The 25,170-nt window shown below is 42.6% G+C and overlaps 1 protein-coding gene and 1 pseudogene across 2 annotated transcripts in view; one reads left to right on the top strand and one right to left on the bottom strand.

Moving 5' to 3' along the window:
* LOC310698087 (uncharacterized protein) overlaps positions 1-25,170 on the bottom strand; it is a 99,219-nt gene that overhangs the window by 66,452 nt on the left and 7,597 nt on the right. Inside the window, exons 2-3 of the mRNA XM_083484849.1 lie at positions 24,259-24,406; positions 22,227-22,374 (exon numbers count right to left, since the gene is read on the bottom strand). Of these exons, the coding sequence (XP_083340975.1) occupies positions 22,227-22,374; positions 24,259-24,406 (296 nt within the window). The remainder of the gene's footprint in view (positions 1-22,226; positions 22,375-24,258; positions 24,407-25,170) is intronic.
* Positions 4,995-5,556, top strand: LOC310697950 (DNA-binding protein inhibitor ID-3-A-like; annotated as a pseudogene). The gene is made up of 2 exons: positions 4,995-5,117; positions 5,183-5,556. The product of its transcript is annotated as a DNA-binding protein inhibitor ID-3-A-like (transcript).

The following is a 25,170-nucleotide window of genomic DNA, read 5'->3' as shown; positions in this document are numbered from 1 at the left end:
TGGAGAAATATCAAAACTAAAGGGAACTCTAATCCAGCCTAAAGGAAAATATCTATCTAAAATGTATAACCTCCTCCACAATTCACACCCTGCCATCAAAGAACTTTTGTCTCACTTAAAACGCTCAACCTTTTCTGAGGATGCACACCTCAGAACACATAGGGACAGAGAAAGCTAAAATATTCTGCAGCTTGATTGCCCCCAAGTGGCAGAACATTCAGAGTGCTCCTTGCAGGCATGTCTTAAACTTTATTAGCTTTTATCAACCTCAGTACTTTATCTTTGTTACTTGGCAGCTATTAATTTACAAAGCTTAGGTCAAGGGCCTGAGTTACAGAAAGTCTGAAAAGCTCCAGAGAAGGCCCTAATTAGACACGGCTCAGCAGGAGTGGAGATTAGACACCCTATCGTGGGTAGATGCCGAGCTTCCTGATTTACAGCAGAAGCTGCTCTGATTTACAGCGGCTCTATCCCTGGAAAATGCCTAGGAAAAAGAAACGACCGGCCTCATCTCCAGAAGGGAGCCCACAGAAGAGCAAGCAGAACAAAATGGACGATTTTGTAAAAGCACAGAACTCAGAACCTACCACACCAAATAGAATTCATTCCCAGGTAGGTGGGGATGCTTTAATGGGTGGAGATCACCCTGGGGAGAATGCTGAGATGAGCGCTCATGAATTATCCCATGAACTACCATCTGAGGGGGCACTGCTCTATGCAGAAATACTCGCGGACCACTGTCTGCTGACTGCAAGAACAGTGGAGGAAATTAACATCAAATTAGAAAAGGTAGACTTCCGGCTTAGCGCGAAAGGCTAATGGCGGATTCCCTCCGAGCTCCGGAGGGAATCGGCTCTGTAGAAGATGGATCTTGCCGTGGTGGCGACGCGGGGACCCTCAGAAACCACAGGCGCTGAAGCCTGTGGACTTGGTGACTCGGCGGGCACCATTTGCGCCCTCCCCGACCCGCGAAGAAGCCTTTTTAAAAGCTTCGGAACGGGGGACGGAGAGTGGCGTGGTGCTGAGAGTAGACCGCTTCTTCTATGGAGCGAAGCCGCATGCCATGGCCGGAGAGCGCTGACTTCTTTCTTTGAACATTTGGACTCTAAAAGTAACAACCCATGAGTAGTACGGAAATTGGAACTAAAAATCCTTTTTTTTTTTAATTTGGCACGATCGGGGGAGGTGCTAAAAGGAAGTCCGTTTCCCCTTTCTGTAGATAAATTAAAGCAAGAATTGATAATTAAGGTTGAGAGAATATCCTTCTCTTTTTGGGATAAAAGATATTAATTCCACGACTTGGCAGTATAAGTAACTTTGCTGGAGGATAAGAACTGATTTTAAGAGCTGAAGTGCAACCCGCCGGGACCCGGGAGTGATCCGCGAGAGAGCCTGCTGAGGAGACATAAAGAGTTTGACAGCTGTCAAATTAGCTGTCAAAGCTGGAAAAGGGGGGGGGAAATGGTTTCTGCTACCTTTGCTGGTTATTTTTGTTACAATATGACTTTAAACTGTTGAAAATAAAGAAGAATTGAAACAAATTAACTTGAATGTTGGATTGGAGTTGGAAGGAATATTAAGTAACTAGAATCCCTCTAGAGGGGGTTCTGAGACATTACAATGGCTGCAAGTGGAAAAATACAGGCTGAGCTGGATAGAATGTTTTTTCTCATGGGAAAGTTACAAGGTCAGAGTGAAGCTTTGGCTACAAATGCTACAACTTTGAATTTAAAAGTAAACAAACTTGCTGAATGTGTCAAGGACTTGACTCAAGAAACCTATGCAGCTGAACAAGAAGAGATATGTGCTGTTCCAGAGGAGTGAGAAGGAGGAGCTGAAATGCCGCAGACGACAAAGGAGAGCCAGAGGCCTGCTAAGACAGATGCGAAAAACAAGACCTGGATGATGAGAGTTTGGTTTGAGTTGGAGAATGAAGAATGGAGGGATCTCCCTATGGGGAGAGTTGAAGACCTATGGATTACAAATTTGATCAAGGTGAAAGTTGGAGCCTTTGGGACATTTGGGACATTTGGAACATTTGGACTTAAAAGCAACAAGAAACAAGATTTGGGCTCCACTTTTGAACATGGAGGTCTGGTTGGAAGAAACATAGACCCTTTTGGGACAGAGCTTCTCCGAGACTTGAGGTTTAATATAAAGGACTACCAAAAAAACCGGCAGAGGGGGACTGAGAGAGATTTGAGGGCCTCGGACGTGAGATCTCCAGGCTGATAGTTGATGGACTGATGGACATTCTTTGGGGATCGAAACCGGGAAAGGGGGGGGTGAGAGTTTTGGAATCCAAAGGGTATATGTTGTCTTTCTGTTATTGTGCTTTGTAATTAATATAAAAATTGGGAAATTCATGGAAGGGAATTTGGGTCGACCTTAGAAAAGGGTGTAAAGAATGAGTACTGTTGTTTAAATTGAGGTCTATAAGTTAAAATTGGTTAATTAAGATGAATTAAGTATAATAATAATAAGGTTAAAGCTGGGGACAAGAACTTGCTGAGCTAACTATTGGAATTGGAATGCAAGAAGGGGAGGTGTGGGGAAGTCAGGGAAAGATGTTAAGAAAATAAGGATCTGAAACTATACTTGTTATTTGTGTTGTGTTTGTTTGTGTTTTTGTGTTTGTTTAAAATTTGTGAAATTTTAATAAAAATGTATTAAAAAAATAAAAATAAAACTGGGACTCTTGCTGCAAAAAAAAAAAAAAACAAATTAGAAAAGGTAACGTCTCTCCTGATGGAGTTGGTGCTCCTGGCAGCCAAAAATAGCCCACTCAGTACTAAAGAGACCGACCATAGCGTTGCCCTCCCTCTGGACCATCATGTACAGGGGTGCAACCAGTCTGGACTTGATAACAGAGAGACTACAAATACTAAAAACAACAAAAGCAAAAGTAGGGACCTGATCCTACAAAGTACTCAAGTAGCTCTGGATATATATCCTTTTAATCGTATGCTGCCTTACTGGAAATCAATCGACAGTGTGAAGAGAAACTTTAAGCTTTTACTAAATATCCATTGCAACACTCTGATCGCGATAAACTTGCTTTGCACGGACCCCCAGCACACGAGACTCATGCTGACCTTTTCTGACCCAGCTACCCCTAAAATGCTACTGAAATATAGGGCCATTTTACAGGACTATAATATTGTTTTGAGGCGTGTTTTTAAAGACACAGAACGAAAACAACTACTGCCAAACTTGTCGTATAGCTGGACCGACCCCAAGCAATCAGACCCTCTCTGCCGAAGGGCTTTCGCCATAGGGCCATGATTCATTCGGAAGGGCCGTCAAAGATGAATATGTGCGGTGAACCCAGCTGCAACACTCACTTGGAGAGGAAAACATCAGACCAAAAAGGTCAAACACACAAAGAACGCCAGCCCAATCTAGATAATTCAAAGATAGGACACTCTATTGCGCCTTTGGCAGATCCAGAATTTCATCACCCTCTATCCCAACTGGAATCTGATCAGCCAATGCCAAGTGACGACCCTCCCAAGGGAAATGGGACACATAGAAAGCCAGAGACAGATTTAATTATCTTTGACGAAGACCCCCCGATGGTACCAGCAATTCAGATAACACCGTCGATGCCGGGAAATCGGGAAAATGCTGCAAATCAACCCCGAGAACAACAACACCGTGCATACCCTAAGAACGGTTGCATCATTACCGAAGGGGCAAGATTTTCCCGCAGCCAAGACTTCCCTACTCTCTTTAAAAGCTGCAGAGCGGGCATCCGAACTTTGTCCAAAAGAGGAGAGGAATTCTAAGGACACCTTTCCTAAGCTTCCCACCTCAGTTCAGTTGTCAGTACTGTATATGATTTCAGTTTTGTATAGATCTCATAGTAGCTGCTTTTCTCTCCTCCCCACCCAACATGAATTCTAAGCTGCCTGTGAATTGCCAAGCCAGCAATTGGAGGATAATAAAGTTTACAGAAGCTTATGTGTATGCTAGCCTTTTGAAATAGATTCAGTTTTAAGGAATAGCACTATTTACTGCTAATGCCTAGAATTCTTCATGTTTGATGAAAAATGTCTTATTTTGAAGGTTCCAGTGAGAGAGAGATTCTCCTAGTTGAGATGCTTTCCCATCTGTATATACATTTTCATATATTTTACAGGGCTTTTTGTTTAACACTGTATTGTGTTAAGATAGTTTTAATTCAGGTGTTAATTGTTATCTGATGTTTACATTAAACCATACCTTGTCTTAAAAAAAAAAAATAATAAATAATAAAAAAAAGAAAACAAAGCAAAGTTTGAAAGGACAGTCTTTACAATGGGTGACCTAGGGGGAAGAAGTTGCAGTCTGGTAAAGGCGGCAAGCTGGGGAGAGGGTCAGAGCATGATGGTTGATGTTATTTTGAATCCTAAACTGCAGCCATGGAAGAGTTTGTTCTTTGGAAAAAAAAACCCTTAAAAGAAGAAGAGGAGCAAGAGGGGCAAACAACCAGGTGTACAATGGAAATTGAATAATATTGTATAAAAATGATACTATAAGAGCATTTAGTTAGAAGACTCTCAAACTGAGATAAAATAATGTAAGCAGAATCAGTAAATACTTAAAGAACCAGAAGGGAAAGTTGAGGGGAGTCTTTGGGTGGGGGGAGAATTGGATTTTATTTCATCCTTTTCTCTTCTTATGTTTAAGATGATTATGCTGATTTTAACATTGCATAACTGTAAAACCCAATTAAAAAAATTTAAAAAGGAAGAGGAAGAGGAGGAATACTACCGCTCAACTTTATGATCAGCGAAAATATTTGCTACTGCAAAGGTAGCATTTCTGTTTTTAAAATATATACATGGGGCTTTTTTGCAAAGAGAAGCATTTTCTGTGTGCACACAATAGAGAATCAACCAGGCTGGCAAGCAAGGGGCAGTATCTCGAGGTTGCTTGCTTGCTTCTCCCGCCTTAAGGAAGGAAATCTTGCCCTTCTGAAAATCCCTGCTGGTTTCTCCTCCTTCATGGCCATGAACGGAATCAGCCCAGTCAGATCAGTCAGGATCTGCTAGGAAGCACGCTGTGTGCTGCCTCTCTGATCAGAGCCTCACCATCACCCAGGGAACGAACAACAGAACGAAGCCCCTCGGCCCGTGACTTCTGCTGCACAGACATTCAATAGAATGTGATGAGTCTTGCCAAAACAAAAACACCACAGCTCGGCTCAGGAGGAGTCCAAGAACCTCCTTTACGACATGAATGACTGCTACTCCAAGCTGCGCGAGCTGGTGCCGACGATCCCGCAAGGCACCAAAGTCAGCCAAGTGGAAATCTTGCAGCATGTAATTGACTATATCTTTGAGCTGCAGATTGTGCTAGAGGAACAGGCAAAGAAGGGGCAAGATCCGCCCACAGCCGAGACTTCCCTACTCTCTTTAAAAGCTGCAGAGCGGGCATCCGAACTTTGCTCAAAAGAGGAGAGGAATCTCTGCCACTAACCTCTTAAAACAGACTGCAAGTGTGGGATCCTGGCACTTGGTTCTCTCCAGTGAGACAGGAGATAGAAGAGAGAGAGAATAAAGACCTGAACAGGGGAAAGGATCAGATGTTTTAACCCTGTGCATCTCGTAATGGAGAGAACTCCACTATTCTCTTCCAGACAAACTGTAGAACATGGGTCTCAGATTTGGAAGGAGGTAGACTCCACCGTGGGAGCAGGGCCAGGGCAGGAGAGTGCTAGAGTCCTGTCTAGTCATGTTATATGGGATCAATTCCAATCTGTTACCTCTTAGGATGCGGACAGGCTGCTTGGACGAGTGAAACCAACCACCTGTCTTCCTGATCCTTGTCCATCCTGGCTGCTAAAAGCAAGCCGGGAGCAATGATGCCCTGCGCCAGGCCAAACAAGAAGCGAATAAGTAGCGCAGGCAAATTCAGAGTCTCACCTGTGAAGTGGATGCACTTAAAGGAACTAACGAATCCCTGGAATGTCAGATGCGAGAGATGGAGGAGAACTTTAATCTTGAAGCTGCTAACTACCAAGACAACAATACTTGACTCCAGGAAGTGACCCAAAACATCAGCACGAGTACCAAGACCTGCTGAATGTAAAGATGGCTCTTGATATTGAGATTGCAACCTACAGAAAACTGCTGGAAGGAGAAGAGAGCAGAATCACAATGCCCATTCCGACGTTTGCATCCGTGAACCTGCCTTCTCCTGTTCTCAGATTGGGGACAGCCTCCCACCTCCTTCTTCCCAACCTGTGGAAGGAACAGACTCAAATTCCACACCTCTTGACCCCTCAGCAAAAGTCCAAGCATATAAAATGTTATTAGAGGGGGAAATTAATAAATTAAGAACTTTGAAATCCATATATTTTGACAGGCTGGCTCCAATATTTCCAACTGAATGAAAGACAGGAAAATAGGGTTTGCTGGAGAAATATCAAAACTAAGGGGAAATCTAATGCCATCCTGTTCTCAGATTGGAGACAGCCTCCCACCTCCTTCTCCCCAACCTGTGGAAGGAACAAACTCAAATTCCTCACCTCTTGACCCCTCAGCAAAAGTCCAAGCTAAAACCCCAGGGTGAACTCAACCCCACAAGTCATGTGTCCATAACGAAGTTTTACAGTCAGAGGATGCTATCTAAAGAAGTATCTCCCATTTGTAGGAAGGCCACTTCAACTTCATCTAGTGCTCGGTCACTTTCTTCACTGTCTTCCCAGTGCTCTCAAGCAAGCTCTACGGGCTCACTGACATCCCTGAGGTCCATAGACTATGCTGCCAACCACAGGACAGACTATTTCTGCAAGATGAACAAGGAGAGGGAATTCCACTACTCTGTCATCCAGTCCAAGCTGAATCACATGGTTTCCATGCTGTCTAGGAGGGGCAATGCGGCAGAAAACGACATAAGCTGCCCCCCAGTGAGGTGAAACTTAAACCCTAGGCAGTGGATCAGCAAGAGCCTCATAAACCTCAGAGACTTTGCACTGTATACATCAAATGACTGCTTCTGAGAAATGGGATCGTGAGAGCTGGCACACATTACTGCCATACAGGAGGTGCTGCTGGCTTGGTGGTGGTTGTTTTTTTTAACTTGGCTGCCCAGCCATCTTGGTGATACTGCAAGCCTTTCTCAGGCTTTGCCGTGCCATGGAGAAGAATGGTTTGGAATGCCAACCAATATGCACATTATATCTTGAGGCACAAAGGTAGCCATCGCATGGAAACACCTTCACGTTGCTCTTTGTGGCTTACATTTTGTGTGCGTCACTTCTAAGTGCTCCAGCCTTCACACTTGGTCAATTTTGTACTGTCCTTACAAATGTTGCTTTCTAGTGCTTTTTTGGTCAAAGAAATCATGGGGTAACTTGGTTTCATCTAGGAACAATAATATTAGCAGTTTAGAAAGTGCAAAAAGAAAGTGTTTGCAACTGTGATTGTAGTGATCGTCTTTCTAAACACTGAAAGTTTTTGTACAGTTTCTGTATGGACATCAGCTATATGTAATAAATAAATCATCACCAACATCTTTATACGGCACCCATTTGGCTGGCTTTCCCAAGGGACTCTGGGGGACTTACAGCATATCTAAAAACATCCAGCATTAAAAATCTCCCGATACACGGCTCTGGAGATAGAGAGGGAGAAGGAAGAGAAGGCAGGAAGGGTAACCATGTCAGACCACTAACTCCTCGAAATACAAATGTCTTCCGGATAGATTGCCCATAAACTCCACCCTTGGTCCAAAACGGTTACCTCTTCCATGCTTAGCTAATCTGTTCCTCCTTCCCTCTCTGAGTAAAAAAACCTATACCTTTTCCCCATACAAATGTTTAACTTTAGCATATAAAATACACACTAATATAAGCAACATCAAAATACCAAAACCCAGTATTATCACAGGGTGCCAAGCCAAATTTAAAATGTTGGTCGTGGTAAGGCTCTATCCTGAAAAGCTGTCCCACCAATGGTGTGTGATTCAATCCTGAATATCCTGAGAGACTCTTCTTAGCTTGGCTTGTTTTACTACGGCAATATTAGTACTTTGCATTATGACACATTCCAAGTTTTTCCGCATTTTTCATGTACTTTCTCATTCCTTTTCTCCAAGCAGACTGAATTCCTCGCAGACACCCCATCAGATACCTGCAGCCACACAACTCAAACCCTGCCAGCACTGAACTTTTCAGTTACTTCAACCACTCCACATTTGCTGAGGGTGCATTTGCATTCCTCTCAGTCAGGAATGCCTCCTTCAGGAGGTACAATGACACCATTTGCAGCCACTGGAATCAGCCAGCAAGTGATCCACAAGAGCCAGATTCTGGACTTGAAGAATCCCAAGCACATTTATCTGGATTTTTCATTCTCTCTGCAAGAGGAGAGAAGTGAAAGGCAGTGCTACATCTGGCGCAGTCATTAGGGAGGTGCAATCAGGGATTTAAGAACAAAAAAGAGGAAGGGATCCTAACAACCAGAAAGGGTGCTCTGCTTGGAAAGCAGCAAAGAGCTGGCTGCTCCATCCCGTCCTGCTTCTGCTGCTGGTTTTGGGTTTGCTGGAGAAATATCATAACTAAAGGGAAATCTCATCCAGCCTAAAGGAAAATATCTATCTAGAATGTATAATCTCCTCCACAATTCACACCCTGCCATCAAAGAACTTTTGTCTCATTTAAAGCGCTCAACCTTTTTTGAGGATGCACACCTCAGAACACATAGGGACAGAGAAAGCTAAAACATTCTGCAGATTGCTCCCAAATGGCAGAACCTTCAGAGTGCTCCTTGCAGGCATGTCTTAAAATTTAATACCATGGGCCTCCAACCATTTGTGCCATATGACCAAGTAAGGCACCTTTCCAGCTGCAGCAGCCCCATTTCCTTTGTAAAAGATGGAAAAAACACAGTTCCATGGCAAAACAAGTAATGTAGTGTGAAAGAAACATTGGGGGGGGGGACAGAAGCCCTAAAAGAATAATCAGGAAAACCAAAACAATAATCACCACATCTAAATACAGCCCATGACTCAAAACCATTAAATTTTTCATGCTCCTGCTATTTGGAGAATCTACTGATCCCAGCAGAGCTAAATCTCTGCTGAGGACTTGTTGCCTCAGTTGGTCAGAATCACCCGCTGCAGGTACAAGGCAGGGCACAGTGACCAGACCTTTGATATATATATATTTTTAATAAAAAGAAAAAAAGAAAAAGAAACCATTTGCAGCCACTGGAATCAGCCAGCAAGTGATCCACAAGAGCCAGATTCTGGACTTGAAGAATTCCAAGCACATTTAACTTCATTTTTCATTCTGGCCAATCTGTTATTTTCTTCCAACGCCCTGAAAACAAAATTTGCCGGGGGGGGCGGTGAAAGCAAGCCCACTTTTTAATAACTATCGTATGGCTGTATTAAACAAGAAGAAACTGCACAAGAAGAAATTTTGTGGGGTTTGTGTGTGAGTGAGACTGGGCGGATTATTATTATTATTATTATAGCTCCGAACACTCAGATTCTTCATGCTAGTTTACTGGTCAGGAGATTTCTTACTGAAATCGCACACTTCCAACATTGAATCAGCTTGTGACAAATGTGGAGTGATCTGTCATTTGCTCAGAAAAAAGGGCAACAACAACAAAAAACAACTTTGCATATATGCAGCTTTTATGTATATTTTGGATTATAGTTTTTTAACATCATTTTTTGGGGGTGAAGGGGACTTTCAAGAACATGAAAACTGAGGTGTCTTAGGGCTGTTTTGCCTCATGGTTTTTGTTGCTGAACCCTAATAGAGAGAACACATGTATCTTATTTGGCAGGAAGGTTGATTTCTTCATCCATGAATTGTACTTCCTTTGGTGTGTGTTTTTTAAAAAAAACTTTTCATAAAAGCTTTTTGCATAATAAATCTTAAGCTGGTGTTTCTTTAAAAAAACCAAATACACACACACACACACACTTTGCAATTTCTGCTGCAGTTTCTCAACATACATCAGCAGAGTTTATGCTTCAAGAGGAGAGAAGTGAAAGGCAGTGCTTTATCAGGCACAGTCATTAGGAAGGTTCATTTAGGGATTAATTAACAAAAAAGAGGAGGGGGTCCTAACAGCCAGAGAGGGTGCCCTGCCTGGAAAGGAGCAAAGCTATATGTACTCATCACTCCTTTTCTGCACCAAGATCAAACCCCTTTTCGAAAAGCCCTTAGATTGGCTATCCATAAGGGGTTACTTAGATTCAGATGTTGCTTGTCCAAAGATACACCCTTATGCTGCTTGGCCCTTTCAACAGAACAGTTTAGGAGTTCAACTGCCTCTTCCCAATGGATGACTTTGTGGACTCACTAAAGTTTCTGGTGTGGATGTGGCTGTTCACCTGCGTTTGTGTCTTATTCAAAGGCTCTGATTTCACTCTTCACTATTCCCCTTATTTATGAAAAGCACCAGGTTAAAAGTGACCATTCTAGTGAAACTGCATCTCAAAAAGGCACTGGCAAATGCACCCCGACGGCACCTTCTGTGGCCGCCTCCCCACTGGCGTCCTTCTCCTCCTCGCCCGCCTCCTACCCATCCCCCGCCTCCGTCTCCTCTTACCCATCGCCGGGGCCGACCTCCTACTCTCCCCCCGTGATGTCCTATGCCTCTCCCATGACTTTATACGCCTCCCCCGTGATGTCGCCCTTCCCCTCCTTCCCCTCGCCCTTGGTGGCCACCAGCTACACTTCCATGGCCTCCTCCACTTTCCAGAGCCAGGCGGCGGCTACCCCGTTCCCATCCCCGGGGGCCTCGGCAGCCCCTTCAGCTCGCAAGTGACTTCTGCACTTTCTGACATGGCCTCCACTTTCTCGCCCAGGACAATTGAGATCTGCTGAGAGGAGAAAAGGGGGTGATGGGGGGACACACACAACCACCACCAAGACTTTCACGACACCCACCCACCCCATCTAGGGAGGGTGGGGTGCGAATAACAAATCTTCCTCCGGCACTTGGTGGAGGAACAGTGGACTCCCTCGCAAGCCAGCCCGGCCCCCCAGCTTTCCAGCAGCCGGGGGGTGGGCTGGGGTTGGGACTTATCTTTCAACTTCAACTGCCTGAAGACACAAGCTCCCGGACACCGGAGTTCCTCTCCACTTCTGTTCTGCATGGACGAGAGAGGTCTTTTTTCTTCCACAATGATTTCTCCCCAGCCCGCAATTCATTCCTTAGGGGGGAGCAATAGGACTTTGGGGAAAAAATCCATGCATAGACAATGTAATATTGTATTATGTGCCATGGCTTTGCTTTCCTTCTGGGTTCTTGACGTGAACAGCCTCTTTGCATATTCATATTGCATTCTTTGGAGTACGAAGGGCCATCTCTCTTGCGCGTGCTCTTTCCTTTTTGTATAAATGGTAATTTTTCGCTCTTTTCGTGACGACAAAGCTGTACTGGGTTTTACAATTTGGTTTGGGGGGTGTGGGGGTGTGGGGGAGGAATCAAACAAACAAACAAAAGCAGCACTTAACTATGTATTTGAGCATGTCAACAGAGTATGATGTTCTTTGTAAATATCACCTAGAAGACGAAACACTCTTGCGTGGCGAAAAGTTTTCATTTGGTTTGATTTGTTGTTTTTCCTTTTGAGAACAAAAAAACCAAACACGTCCCAAGTCTTGGTGCCTTGTTGTGAAGCCCTGCTGAAGCCATGCAACTCTGCGATTGGATGCTTTGCATCTAGTCTTAAGGTGAAAAAAGGGAAAGTGGGGGGAAAGGGACTCTGAGGCTCGAAAACACACACACACACACACACACACACACACACACAGGAAAAGGGGGAAAGGAGCCGGGAGACAGAATGTAAGCAAAAATGCAGAAAAAAGCAAAACAAAACCCCGAACTTCTCAAAAAGTCTATTTTTGTTACAGAAGTGTAAAATTTATAAATATATTCAGCATTTGGAATGTTGTAGTTACCTACTGAGTAGGCGGCAATTTTTTGTATGTTATGAACATGCAGTTCATTATTTTTGTGGTTTTACTTTTGACTTTGTACTTGTGTTTCTTTAAACAAAGGCGACTGTTTGGCTTATAAACACAGTAAACACTGGCAAATGTCCTTTTCAGCACTTTTCTGCACAAAAATTGATTCCCTTGCAAACATGCAATCACGTGGTATAGCCACACAGTTCACACCCTTCCTCTCAGCCAGGAATGCCTCCTTCAGGAGGTACAATGACACCATTTGCAGCCACTGGAATCAGCCAGCAAGTGATCCACAAGAGCCAGATTCTGGACTTGAAGAATTCCAAGCACATTTTACTCACAGCTGGAAATTCCAAAACCACTCAACACAAGTGTCCTTTCTCCTTTTCTGCACCCAGATTCAATCCCTTGCCAACACCTTACCAGAAGGTGCAGCCACACAACTCAGACCTTATATAAACCATAGATAAAATATAAATATCTCCTGGAACCTACAACCCCTTGGTGCATTTCACCCATCGAAGCCTTTGGCGTTAAGAAGAAAAACATGAAGGGAAATTGGGCAACATATAAAATGTTATTAGAGGGGGAAATTAATAAATTAAGAACTTTGAAATCCATATATACTTGACTGGCTGGCTCCAATACTTCCAACTGAATGAAAGACAAGGAAAATAGGGTTGGCTGGAGAAATATCAAAACTAAAGGGAAATCTAATGCCATCCTGTTCTCAGATTGGAGACAGCCTCCCACCTCCTTCTCCCCAACCTGTGGAAGGAACAGACTTAAATTCCTCACCTCTTGACCCCTCAGCAAAAGTCCAAGCTAAAACCCCAGGGTGAACTCAACCCCACAAGTCATGTGTCCATAACGAAGTTTTACAGTCAGAGGATGCTATCTAAAGAAGTATCTCCCATTTCTAGGAAGGCCACTTCAACTTCATCTAGCGCTCGGTCGCTTTCTTCACTGTCTTCCCAGTGCTCCTGGGCAAGCTCTACGGGCTCGCTGACATCCCTGAGGTCCATAGACTATGCTGCCAACCACAGGACAGACTATTTCTGCAAGATGAACAAGGAGAGGGAATTCCACTACTCTGTCATCCAGTCTAAGCTGAATCACATGGTTTCCATGCTGTCTAGGAGGGGCAATGCGGCAGAAAACGACATAGGCTGCCGCCCAGTGAGGTGCAACTTAAAGCCTAGGCAGCGGATCAGCACTGTATTCATCAAATAACTGCTTCTGAGAAATGGGATCGTGAGAGCTGGCACACATAACTGCCATACAGGAGGTGCTGCTGGCTTGGTGGTGGTTGTTTTTTAAACTTGGCTACCCAGCCATCGTTGTGATACTGCAAGCCTTTCTCAGGCTTTGCCATGCCATGGAGAAGAATGGTTTGGAATGCCAACCAATATGCACATTATACCTTGCGGCACAAAGGTAGCCATCGCATGGAAACACCTTCACGTTGCTCTTTGTGGCTTATATTTTGTGTGCGTCACTTGTAAGTGCTCCAGCCTTCACACTTGGTCAATTCTGTACTGCCCTTACAAACGTTGCTTTTCTGGTGCTTTTTTGGTCTAAGAAATCATGGGGTAACTTGGTTTTATCAAGGGACAATAATATTAGCTGTTTAGTTCGTTTAAAAGACCCACTAGTGCCTCTCTCTTTTTGTCCCAATATAGGAACATATAAAAATATTTTCAGTTTATGACCCTGTAGTTGATGGCCTGATAACAGATGGCTAACAAAAGACAATGACAAAAACAATGTGCAGTGACTCGTAACTTTTCCAACAGCTATTGCCATATCTTAGGGCTCCTTTTAAAATTCTTTTTAGTGAAATCCCTGAAGTTTGTGGTGTGGATGTGGTTCTTCACCTATGTAGGTGCCTTGTTCAATGGGCTGAGAAGGCTGAAACCGGCTCTCATTTCTCTCTTCACTATTCCCCTTGTTTATGAAAAGCACCGGGTTGAAATTGACCATTCTTGTGAACTAGATTCCACCCCACATTGGGGGGATCGTTTTTAAAAAAATATTGGGTTAATGGCACAGTGAATGCCATCAACCCAGTGTGATCCAGCAGTAGCTCCTATACAGCCACCCGCTGTCACTTAGATCAGTGACTAGGCACCATGCAAAAAGAAAGTGTTTGCAACTATGATTGTAGTATTCACCTTTTAAAATATAAACATTTCTGTATGCCCATCAGGTATATTTATAAATACATCATCATCATCATCATCATCATCATCATCTTTATCTAAAAACATCCAGCATTAAAAATCTCCTGTTACAGGGCTCAGGAGATTGAGAGGGAGAAGAAAGAGAAGGCAGGAAGGGTAACCATATCAGACCACTAACTCCTCGAAATACAAATGTCTTCCGGATAGATTGCCCATAAACTCCACCCTTGGTCCAACACGGTTACCTCTTTCATGCTTAGCTAATCTGTTCCTCCTTCCCTCTGAGTAAAAATACCTATACCTTTTTTCCATACAAATGTTTAAATTTAACATATAAAATACACACTAATATAAGCAACATCAAAATACCAAAAATCAGTATAATTACAGAGTGCCAAGCCAATTTTAAAATGTTGGTCATAGTAGGGCTCTATCCTGAAAAGATGTCCCACCAAAGGTGTGTGGTTCAATCCTGAATATCCTGAGTGAGTTCTTAGCTTGGCTTGTTTTGCTCGGCAATATTAGTACATTATGACACATTCCAAGTTTTCCCACAATCTTCATGTACTTTCTCATTCGTTTTCTACAAGCATTTGCTGAGGGTGCATTTGCATTCCTCTCAGCCTGGAATGACTGTTAGGAGGGGATCCTCCTACAATGAAACCATTTGCAGCCACTGGAATCAGCAAGTGATCCACAAGAGCCAGATTCTGGACTTGAAGAATCCCAAGCACATTTATCTGGATTATTCTGTATGCAAGAGGAGAGAAGTGAAAGACAATGCTACATCTGGCACAGTCATTAGGGAGGTGCATTCAGGGATTAATTAACAAAAAAGAGGAAGGGATCCTAACAGCCACAAAGGGTGCTCTGCTTGAAAAGCTGCAAAGAGCTGGCTGCTCCGTCCCATCCTGCTTCTGCTGCTGGTTTTGAGTTTGCTGGGTTTGCTGGAGAAATATCAAAACTAAAGGGAAATCTCATCCAGTCTAAAGGAAAATTGATATTTAATGTATAGTCTCCTCCACAATTCACACCCTGCCATCAAAGAACTTTTGTCTCACTTAAAACGCTCAACCTTTTCTGAGGATGCACACCTCAGAACACAGAGGGACAGAGGAAGCTAAAGGGACAGGCCACGCAACAAGCCAGTGACTTCTGTCTTGCAGGTAGATTTTTCAGATGACTCAGACCTTTTCTCAAAAGGGGGGTGGAGAGGAAGAACCACTGGAATATTGAGATGAAGAGGAGGAGGAAGAAGAGGAAGAGGAATATCTCAAGATTGGTAACCACAGAATGCTTTCCATTATTGAAGTTACAAGAGATGCATTGCTGCAGAAAAGAGGGGAGAGGATACCCTGCTAGATATATAGATATACGGATTTGTGATATATATATATATATATATATATATATATATATATATATATATATAATATTTCTAATATTTGGAGGGACGGGGTGGTGGTTGTGGGGCTCCTATTGATGCGAGACTAGCAAGGATTTCATCTAGTTGTAGAAAATGAGTGAAAAGAACATGCAGATCGTGGAAAAAGTGGAGTGGTTGAAGTAGCTGAAAAGTTCATTAAGGGCGGGTGTGAGCTGTGTGGTGGTACCACCTGATGGCATGTTCGAAAGAGAATCCGTTTTGGTGTAGAAAGGACTGAAGCGTACCTATTGCTGATGTATGTACAGAAACTGGAAACTCCTGCAATTTTATTTCCCTCGGCTAGAGGAAGGGGGGGTGTGATGGTGAGGGACTGTGGAAATCACCCCTCTGCAAATGGCCTCGTGGACCGGCAGAGCACGGAAGACAGGGGGAATCTGGCGGCATGGCAGCTGCCACCTGATGAATCCCAGAACTTGGCCCGTTTTCCTCCAAACCTCCATTAGCAGCAGCAGCAGCAGTGGGAAGGGATGCAGCAGCCAGCTCTTTGCTGTTTTCTATGCAGAGCACCCTTTCTGGCTGTTAGGATGCCCTCCTCTTTTTTGTTAATTAATCCCTGAATGAACCTCTCTAATGATTGTGCAAGATGAAGTACTGCATCTCACTTCTTTCCTTTTGCAGAGAGAATGAAAATCCAGATAAATGTTTTTCTTTTCTTTTTTTTTTGATTGAAAAAATAACTTTATTTTCAAGCCCCACTAAATGAGGAAAAAATAACAACTATTGATAGTGATCAGACAGACCAGCATTCATATTCAACACTGTCCATTCGAAAGACAGCTAGAGGTTTCAGGAACCCCTACAACTCTTCCCCCCCCCCCCAGGATCCACTAAGTTCTTATGTCCTCTCCCCTACTGGAAGAGCACGGGTGGGGGGGGTGACGGAGGTCCAAGGAATGGCTTGTCCCGTTTCTCCTTCGCAAACCGTAATCCCTCGTTCCGCTGCAGCTCAGTTTGGGGGTGGTTTGTTCCCACCCTCTCCCGGATGGTCACTGACAGGCAATGCAAGCAACCACACTCACAACACTGGCTCCTAACTCCACGCCCGCCTACTTGCCAGTAACGGAGGTCAACCCTAGGAGAAACTATTAGAGGTTTCTCCCACACACTTCTTCTGCCCTTTCCTGCTTCTCTGGTGTGCTTCTAAATGTTTGTAGCAGAGTTTCCCCAGACAAGAAGAGGAGTCCTACTCAAATTCACAGTCAAGAGCTTCTTTATTGCTTGACTGGTTGCACAAGCATTCTCTTACTCTTATATACAACCCTTTATTCCACTGCTTCTCTCTCTCCCCCCTTCCCCTCAGAAAAGCAGTGGCAAAGGTCTAAACTAAAACCCCAGGATGAAGCGTAAACCTCAACCCCTCATGCCATGTGTCATTAACTAAGTTTTACAGTCAGTGGAAATATTTGCTACTTCAATGGTACTATTTTTCAAATATAGAATTACAGGGTTTTGCACAGTTTTTTGGGCTTTTCTACACCAAGATTGAATTATTCCTCCTTTACTATATTTATTCCTCTCACCATAACAGGTTTCCAAACAAATAAACAACTTTTAACCAAGAGGAAGGAACCAGAATGATTGGCAACTCTAACTAGAGCAAACTAGAGCAAAATCCTCAGTATTTTTAAACCGCATCTTAAGCCAGCCTAACAATTAATTTGGCTCAGGGTGCAGGCAGCCGAGTGGGACATGCAACAGATTTGGATGAACACATCTAGGTCACATTGAGAAACTTGACCACACAGTGCCAAGGAAATAGGACTGGCCAGCGAGGCAAAGATGGAGGAGAAATTGGAATGTTAACCCCCCCAAAAAAAAATCTGGGGCAAACTGGTGGAGACGATAGTGGTGGGGAAGCTACAAGAATTATTAGAAAACACAGATAATTAAATGCATTCCCATCTGGGTTGAATCCTGGCCATGGGGGCTCAATTTCCCCAATATTGAGGGGGCCAAAATCCCCCGTTGGGTTGTCGTTTTGGGGAAGCAAATGACAGCCACCATCAGCTTCAAGACACACACCATAGGTAGCCGAGCGGGACATGCGACAGATGTCAAATGCCTGAGAATATATTATGATGCGGTATGCTTTAGTTGGATCAGAGACTGGATTAAGTTACATAATAATGTCATTTTAGACTTGGAGGGATGGAACAACAGATAAGGTTGGCATGCCTATCTAATTTACAACAAAGTGGCGGTACATAAAGAATTTCTAAGTCATGTAATTAGAAAATCATTATATAAGCTCTGGGTGAGACATAGAAGGTTGTTAGAACCGAAAATCCCATGGTGGGTCTCACCGTTAGAAGTATCATTGGTTAAAAAGAAAAATACGATAGGATGAATGGCAACATACCAGCAGCTCCTAAAAGAGGAACAGGGCCAATTAAAACTAAGACCATACGAAGAGGTGACCCAATACTGCACCACATGGTTACAATATCACCAAATTGCCCAAATATTCAATCAGGATAAAGCAATAGGATTTGAAAAAGAAGAATCAAAATTACAAAAAGAATTATTAGAAACCTCAAAAAAGAATATAACCAAAATGTATAATTTATTATTAGAATGGGACTTAAAGGATGAACAAGTAAAAGAAGTTATGACTAAATGGGCATGCGATATAGGATACATAATTCGGCTGGACCAATGGGAGAAATTATGGAAATGGGATATTAAATTTACGGCATGTTATACAATCAAAGAAAATTTCATGAAAATAGTGTACCAATGGTACTTAACTCTGGTAAAATTGGCTAAAATTTACAAATTAAAATCAAATACCTGCTGGAGATGCAAAAAAGAAATAGGAACAATGTTTCACATGTGGTGGGAATGCTGACCTATTAAAGAATTCTAGAATGAAATTTAGGAAGAAATCAGAAAGATGTTTAAAATATCTTTCAGTAAAAAAACCGGAGGCATTCCTTTTAGGTATAATCACAAACAATATTCCCGACAATCAAAGGAAAGTATTCCTTTATGCAACGACAGCTGCCAGGATGCTTATAGCAAAAAACTGGAAAGGGAGAAAAATTCCATCAATGAAAGAATGGCAAATTAAATTTTGTGAATGTATAAATCTGGCAAGACACACAGCATCCATAAGGGGACAATCGGACCAGAAATTATTAAAAGAATGGGGATGTGCTAAAGAGTATATGAAAAACACTGCTCTGGAGTAAGCTTATCGGTATGTAATGAATGATGCTTTACAGGGTTAAAGTACAAAGATGGAAGTAATCTACATTAGACACAACAATACAGTAAGAGTAAAAAATTTGAGGTTTTAGGACAAAGGAAGGAAGTCAATATGTCTTTATGTATGTATTGATTAGATTAGAATGATGATATGGTTTTATTTGTAGATGTATGCCTTTTTGTCTTGTTTTTTACTTTCTTTTTCTTTCTTTTTTGTATGTTTTGTTTTTCTTTCTTGTTTATACAGTATTATTTTGGATTTAATGTTTGTAATTTTTGTTACAAAAGCATAGGTCTCTCATGAAACTGCTTGTTGAGATTGCAGTTCTTCAAGGGTTAATGCTAAGTGGGTTATATTGTGCCTTAATTGTAATGCCATTTAAGGATACATTTATTTTGAATGTTGTACTATGCTGCACTCTAAAGAAAACAACTTTAGATGTGAAACTGTAATATTATGTATTCATCTAATGGTATAGTTATTTAGTAGGTTTAGCTATAGTATACAAAATATTAACCTAATCAACTAAAATGCTGAGATGGGTTTATTTAAATTCTGTTTGTACTCTTTTTATAAGGGTACTTTCAATACTTTTTTTAAGGTTTTGATCTTAAAAATGCTAGTTTATATAATGATTTTGCATTGAAAATAAAATAATGTTTTTTAAAAAATTAAAAAAGAATTATTGGAAAACACAGATAATAAAATGCATTCCCATCTGGGTTGAATCCTGGCCATGGGGGTTCAATCCATCCAATATTGAGGGGGCCAACATCCGCCGTTGGGTTACTGTTATGGGGATGCAAATGACAGCCACCATCAGCTGCAAGAGACACACGCCATAGGGAGCCGAGCGGGACATGCGACAGATGTGGAAGGACACATCTTGGTCACATTGAGAGATATAACTTCACAGAGAAGTGGGACTGGCAAGGGAAATGGCCCGCTAGTCGTAGATGAGGAAGAGGAATGGGAAGTTCAGATGTGTAGTTCAGATTCTGCAGTTTGATTGCACCCAAATGGCAGAATATTCAAAGTGCTCCTTGCAGGCGTGCCTTAAACTTTAATACCATGGGGCTCCAACCATTTGTGCCATATGACCAAGTAAGGCATCTTTCCAACTGCAGCAGCCCACCTTAGATAAAATCACCTTAGAACACATAGGGACAGAGAAAGCTAAAGCTTTCTGCAGCTTGATTGCCCCCCAATGGCAGAACATTCAGAGTGCTCCTTGCAGGCGTGTCTTAAACTTTAATACCCTGGGGCTCCAACCATTTGTGCCATATGACCAAATAAGGCATCTTTGCAACTGCAGCAGCCCCATTTCCTTTGTAAAAGATGGAAAAAACCACAGTTCCATGGAACAACAAGTAATGTAGTGTGAAAGAAACACTGGAAAAAATAACAGAAGCGCTAACAGAATAATCAGGAACAGCAAAGCAATAATCACCACATCTAAACCATTACGTTTTACAGTCAGAGGCTACTATCTAAAGAAGTATCTCCCATTTCTAGGAAGACCACTTCAACTTCATCTAGTGCTCGGTTGCTTTCTTCACTGTCTTCCCAGGGCTCCCAGGCAAGCTCTACAGGCTCACTGACATCCCTGAGGTCCATAGACTACGCTGCCAACCACAGGACAGACTATTTCTGCAAGATGAACAAGGAGAGGGAATTCCACTACACTTTCGTCCAGTTTAAAGTGACCATTCTTGTGAACTAAATTCCACCCCACATTGGGGGGGGGGGGTCGTTTTAAAAAAATATTGAGTTGGTGGCACAGTGAATACCATCAACCCAGTGTGATCCAGCAGTAGCTCCTATACAGAAGTCCGCTATCACTTAGATCAGCGACTAGGAACCATGCAAAAAGAAAGTATTTGCAACTATGACTCTAGTATTCATCTTTTTAAAATATAAACATTGCAAGTTTTTGCACAGTTTCTGTATGGACATCAGCTATATGTATATATAAATCATCATCATGATCATCATCATCTTTATAACCCACCCATTTGCATGGCTTTCCCAAGGGATTCTGGGGGGCTTAGAGCATATCTAAAAACACCCAGCATTAAAGATCTCCTGATACGCGGCTCAGGAGATAGAGAGGGAGAAGGAAGAGAAGGCAGGAAGGGTAACCATGTCAGATCACTAACTCCTCGAAATACAAATGTATTTTGGATAGATTGCCCATAAACTCCACCCTTGGTCTAATATGGTTACCTCTTCCATGCTTAGCTAATCTGTTCCTCCTTCCCCCTCTGAGTAAAAAAAAATTCCCCACTTTTCCATACAAAACTTTAACTTAAATATAACGGTATAGAATACACATTAATATAAGCAACGTCAAAATACCAAATAGAAGTATAATCATAAGGTGCCAAGCGAATTTTAAATGTTGGTCATGGTAGGGCTCCATCCTGAAAATATGTCCCACCAATGGTACTATGAAAGAGTTACTCCAGAGCTGGAAAAGCAGTATCCTGACAGTACTGGGATACTGGAGCAGGACCTAGCCCCCTGTCACACATCAAAAGTGGGGAAGAAATTCATGACAGAGCAGCAAATACAGGTACTTGATTGGCCAGGGAATTCCCCGGATGTACATCCCATTGAGAATTCATGGGCTATATGCAAAAGTCACCTATGTGATGTAGATTGTATGACTATGGAGAAACTCATTCAGGCGCTGATTCAAGTGTGGTACAGGGATCCGAAAATCAACAGTAACTGTTCAAAATGAGTAGACCCCATGCCAAACCATGTTCAAATGCTGCTTAAAAATAATGGAGGTCATATCCGTTAATAATGTACATGTCTGTGAGTTTTGTACATCTCTGTGTGAGTTTTGTACAATAAACTATTGTACGAAATTCATTGTTTCAATGAATTTGTACAGCACATTGTTATGTGTTTAGTAAGACATGGACACACACTAGAACTGTTCACATTACTGAACCAGAAACAGGTCAAACCCCCCTTAATTCAGAGGGCACGCAATGTGAATTCCTGCAAGAAAACAGCAGTGTTTGCTTTGATAACCAGATAAATAAATCAAATCGACTTTCAGGTAATACTGTCTAGAATGGCCCCTGGGCCACTACTTTTACCTTTATGATATTCTACTGATTTTGACCTAGATTGCGTATTATTGTTTCAAATCACTATATATTAAATGTTTGGGGGGGAACTGAAAGGAAACCCACATCCCGCCCACCTTAGAAGTCCACAGTTGGTTAAAAGATGAAGGTCTAGTTAAAAAGGAATTACTCATTTTGCTAAGCTCACATATTAAGAGTTTCACCAAATTTAAGAAACTCAGGAAGAAGGATGGGCATGTGTGTACTTCCTGACCCTCTGAAGATACCTAGCCTCGTGTGCCTAACCCCAGCTGGAAGGCCTTAGGACTTCTCAGCAGAAGCTCCACCGGCCTGGAAGAAGACCCACAATGCCACCTACCTTGAAGGGCCACTGCATTCTGGGCGGCAAGGAACTTCAACTCCATACCTGCCGATGGGAAGAGCAGCTCCATGATCAACCAGGCCATGGCTGGGTACTGCCCCTCCATCTTCCAGAAGTAGCACATCAGGTGTCTTGGGATACATACCTGGGAATACAGTCCTGTGAAAACAAGGCCCTCCACACCAGCTGAGACCTAGGACCAAACAGCTAAACCCCAGATGGCCCAAGATACCCCAAATAAAAACCCATATGGCTACATATAGGATATTTTCTGCAATCTACCCCCCCCATTCTTTAACAAAAAACTAATTCTAACCCCGTACTCCCCCACCCACCACACTCTAGCTCAGCACAATTCCATTGGTTCGATAGACAATACAAGGTGAGAGACACAGGGCAACCCAGATGGGTTGGCAGGGAATCACCCTATACTGTAGATAAGCAAGATAGCTAGCTTAAAAGCAATTACATGTAATTATGTCTGTATGGCATAAATTGGGAAAGCACATCAAAAGAAAATGAATCACTTCATATATAAACACCAGGCCTGACTCATTAATAAACCAAGACGACAAGACTTCAAGATATTCACACCAAACTTGGCTAAGCACCTAAAAATTCTCCTACACAAATTAATAGCCCCAGACCAGACTGGAATTGTCCCTGGTCGCAATATAACAGACCCCATCAGGAAACTACTGAACATGATTGCACGCAGTGCATGATTGCAACTAAATGCCCACTGACAATTATGTCCATAAACATCCTCAATGCTTTGGACTGCTTAGAGTGGAAATACCTATTAGCAGTACTAACATGAAATTTGGCCCCAATTTCCTGCAAATCTTCCAACAAATATAATCCCAAGCCTCAGCAATATGGAGGACTAACAATTGGGACTCCAATACCATAGCATTCCAAAAAGGCACAAAACAAGGATTCCCACTGTCTCTCTTCTTATTCATCCTGGCTCTGGAACCTTTAGAAATCTTAATCTGAGCAGCTATAGACATCAAGGGAGTGGAAATAAAAAGCAAAACCTACAAATTAGGAGTCTTTGCAGATGACAGCACCAGACCCCATAAACACTTACACCACAAAGAACTCATAACCCAACTACTCTCAGCAGCCAGAAACGTCATAACCAGACACTTGAGAGACCTGTCAGGAGTAAACATGGACCAATGGTACCAAAAACTATGGGAAAATCGTCCTATATTTTTCTAGCCCTACTAGAAAAATTAACCAATAAACTGAAACTGACACGGGAACAAATAGAAAAAGACACTTTCACCCTGTTATGGCTTCCCTTTATCACATATATAGCCCAAGAAGACAATGACAAAAATCCACCAAAAGAATACAAATCAATATGGCTAACCTGATCCAAAACACCCACCCACCCCACGAAAACAAAGACCACCACAGCCAACCACAAATGAACAGCCACACCCTAGGCCAACCCCAACCTCTCTCATCACCAAAGGAAGACAAGCGAACAGCAAAGAAGCTGCACAAGCAACGCTGATACAAAACCCCACATATATTAAGTAAAATAGAATCACCCCCACCCCACCCCCACTCATCTTTCCCCTCCTCCACCTCTTTCCCCCTAGTCTTCCTAATGTCTCAACAAATGGGGGGGGGGAATGTGTTACATGGGGGGGGAATACGAGACAGAGACATTGCACATATCTTTGTAAATCAAGAAAATCTTTACTAAAAATACATTTTAAAAAAACAAATGAAACTGACCTGTAGAAAATGTAACTTGAAAAAAGAAACATTGCACGTACTTTTTTAAAGCAAGAAATTGTTAATAAAAAAGACATTTGAAAATATTTACAGTTTTGCCACATTTCAGAAACTCAGGAAGAAGGATGGGCGTGTGTGTCCTTCCTGACCCTCTGAAGATACCCAGCCTCATGTGCCCAACCCCAGCTGGAAGGCCGGCCGGCCTGCCTTAGGACTTCTCAGCAGAAGCTCCACCTGCCTGGAAGAAGACCCACAATGCCACAATGCCACCTACCTGGGAGGTCCACTGCATTCTGGGTGGCGAAGAATGTCAACTCCACACCGGCCGATGGGAAGAGCAGCTCCATGATGGAACAGGCCATGGCTTGGGAGTTCCCCTCCATCTTCCAGAAGCACTGCATCAGGCATCTTGGGATACATCCCTGCAAATACAGTCCTGTGAGAAGAACGCCAGGAAACGTTTTGCTAGCACAGAGCCTGTTCTCTAAACTGACAGGCAGAACCTAGGGTGCTCAGAGGCTTGGGGCGCTTTGGCGAAGAGGAATATTGGAGGTGGAATCTAGATACACATAAAAAACCCACTAGTAAAACACATATTTAAAAAATACCAGAGGCCTTTATTATAAAAATACCAGAGGCCTTTTTATTAGGTTTGGTAGGAGAAGAATTACCAAAGGATAAGAAAGTACTGTTTATGTATGCGATGACAACAGCAAGAATACTACTTGCCCAGGGATGGAAAGAAGAAAGAGCCCCATTGAAAGGAGAATGGACAATGAAGATGATGGACTATGCAGAGATGGCAAGGCGGACCGGGAAAATCAGGCACCAAGAGTTTAACAAATTTACTAAAGAACGACATACTTCTAAAGAATATATTAAATCTTGGATGCCAAGGGAGGGGTGGAGGGAAGTCCGGGGGAACACCATAAAGGTACTGATATGGACTGTGATGTAATGTAAGCATGTTTGTGTGTGTGTGTGTGTGTGTGTGTGTGTGTGTGTGTAAAAATGTGTTTTTTCTTTTTGAAACTTTGAAAATAAAAAATTGAAAAAAGAAAATAATTTTAAAGTGTTTTGAAAAATATATTGAATTTGCCATAAGCTCACCCTCGCCATCTAGTGTCACATTTGTATAGTGCACTTAATACATTGTATACGCATCTGTATAGCCAGGTCTTTAGTC

This window comes from Podarcis liolepis, assembly GCF_965112155.1.
Source record: "Podarcis liolepis genome assembly, chromosome: Z".
NCBI classification, from domain to species: Eukaryota; Metazoa; Chordata; class Lepidosauria; order Squamata; family Lacertidae; genus Podarcis; species Podarcis liolepis.
The sequence above is the reverse complement of the archived record's forward strand: the minus strand, read 5'-3'. Positions and strand labels throughout refer to the sequence as shown.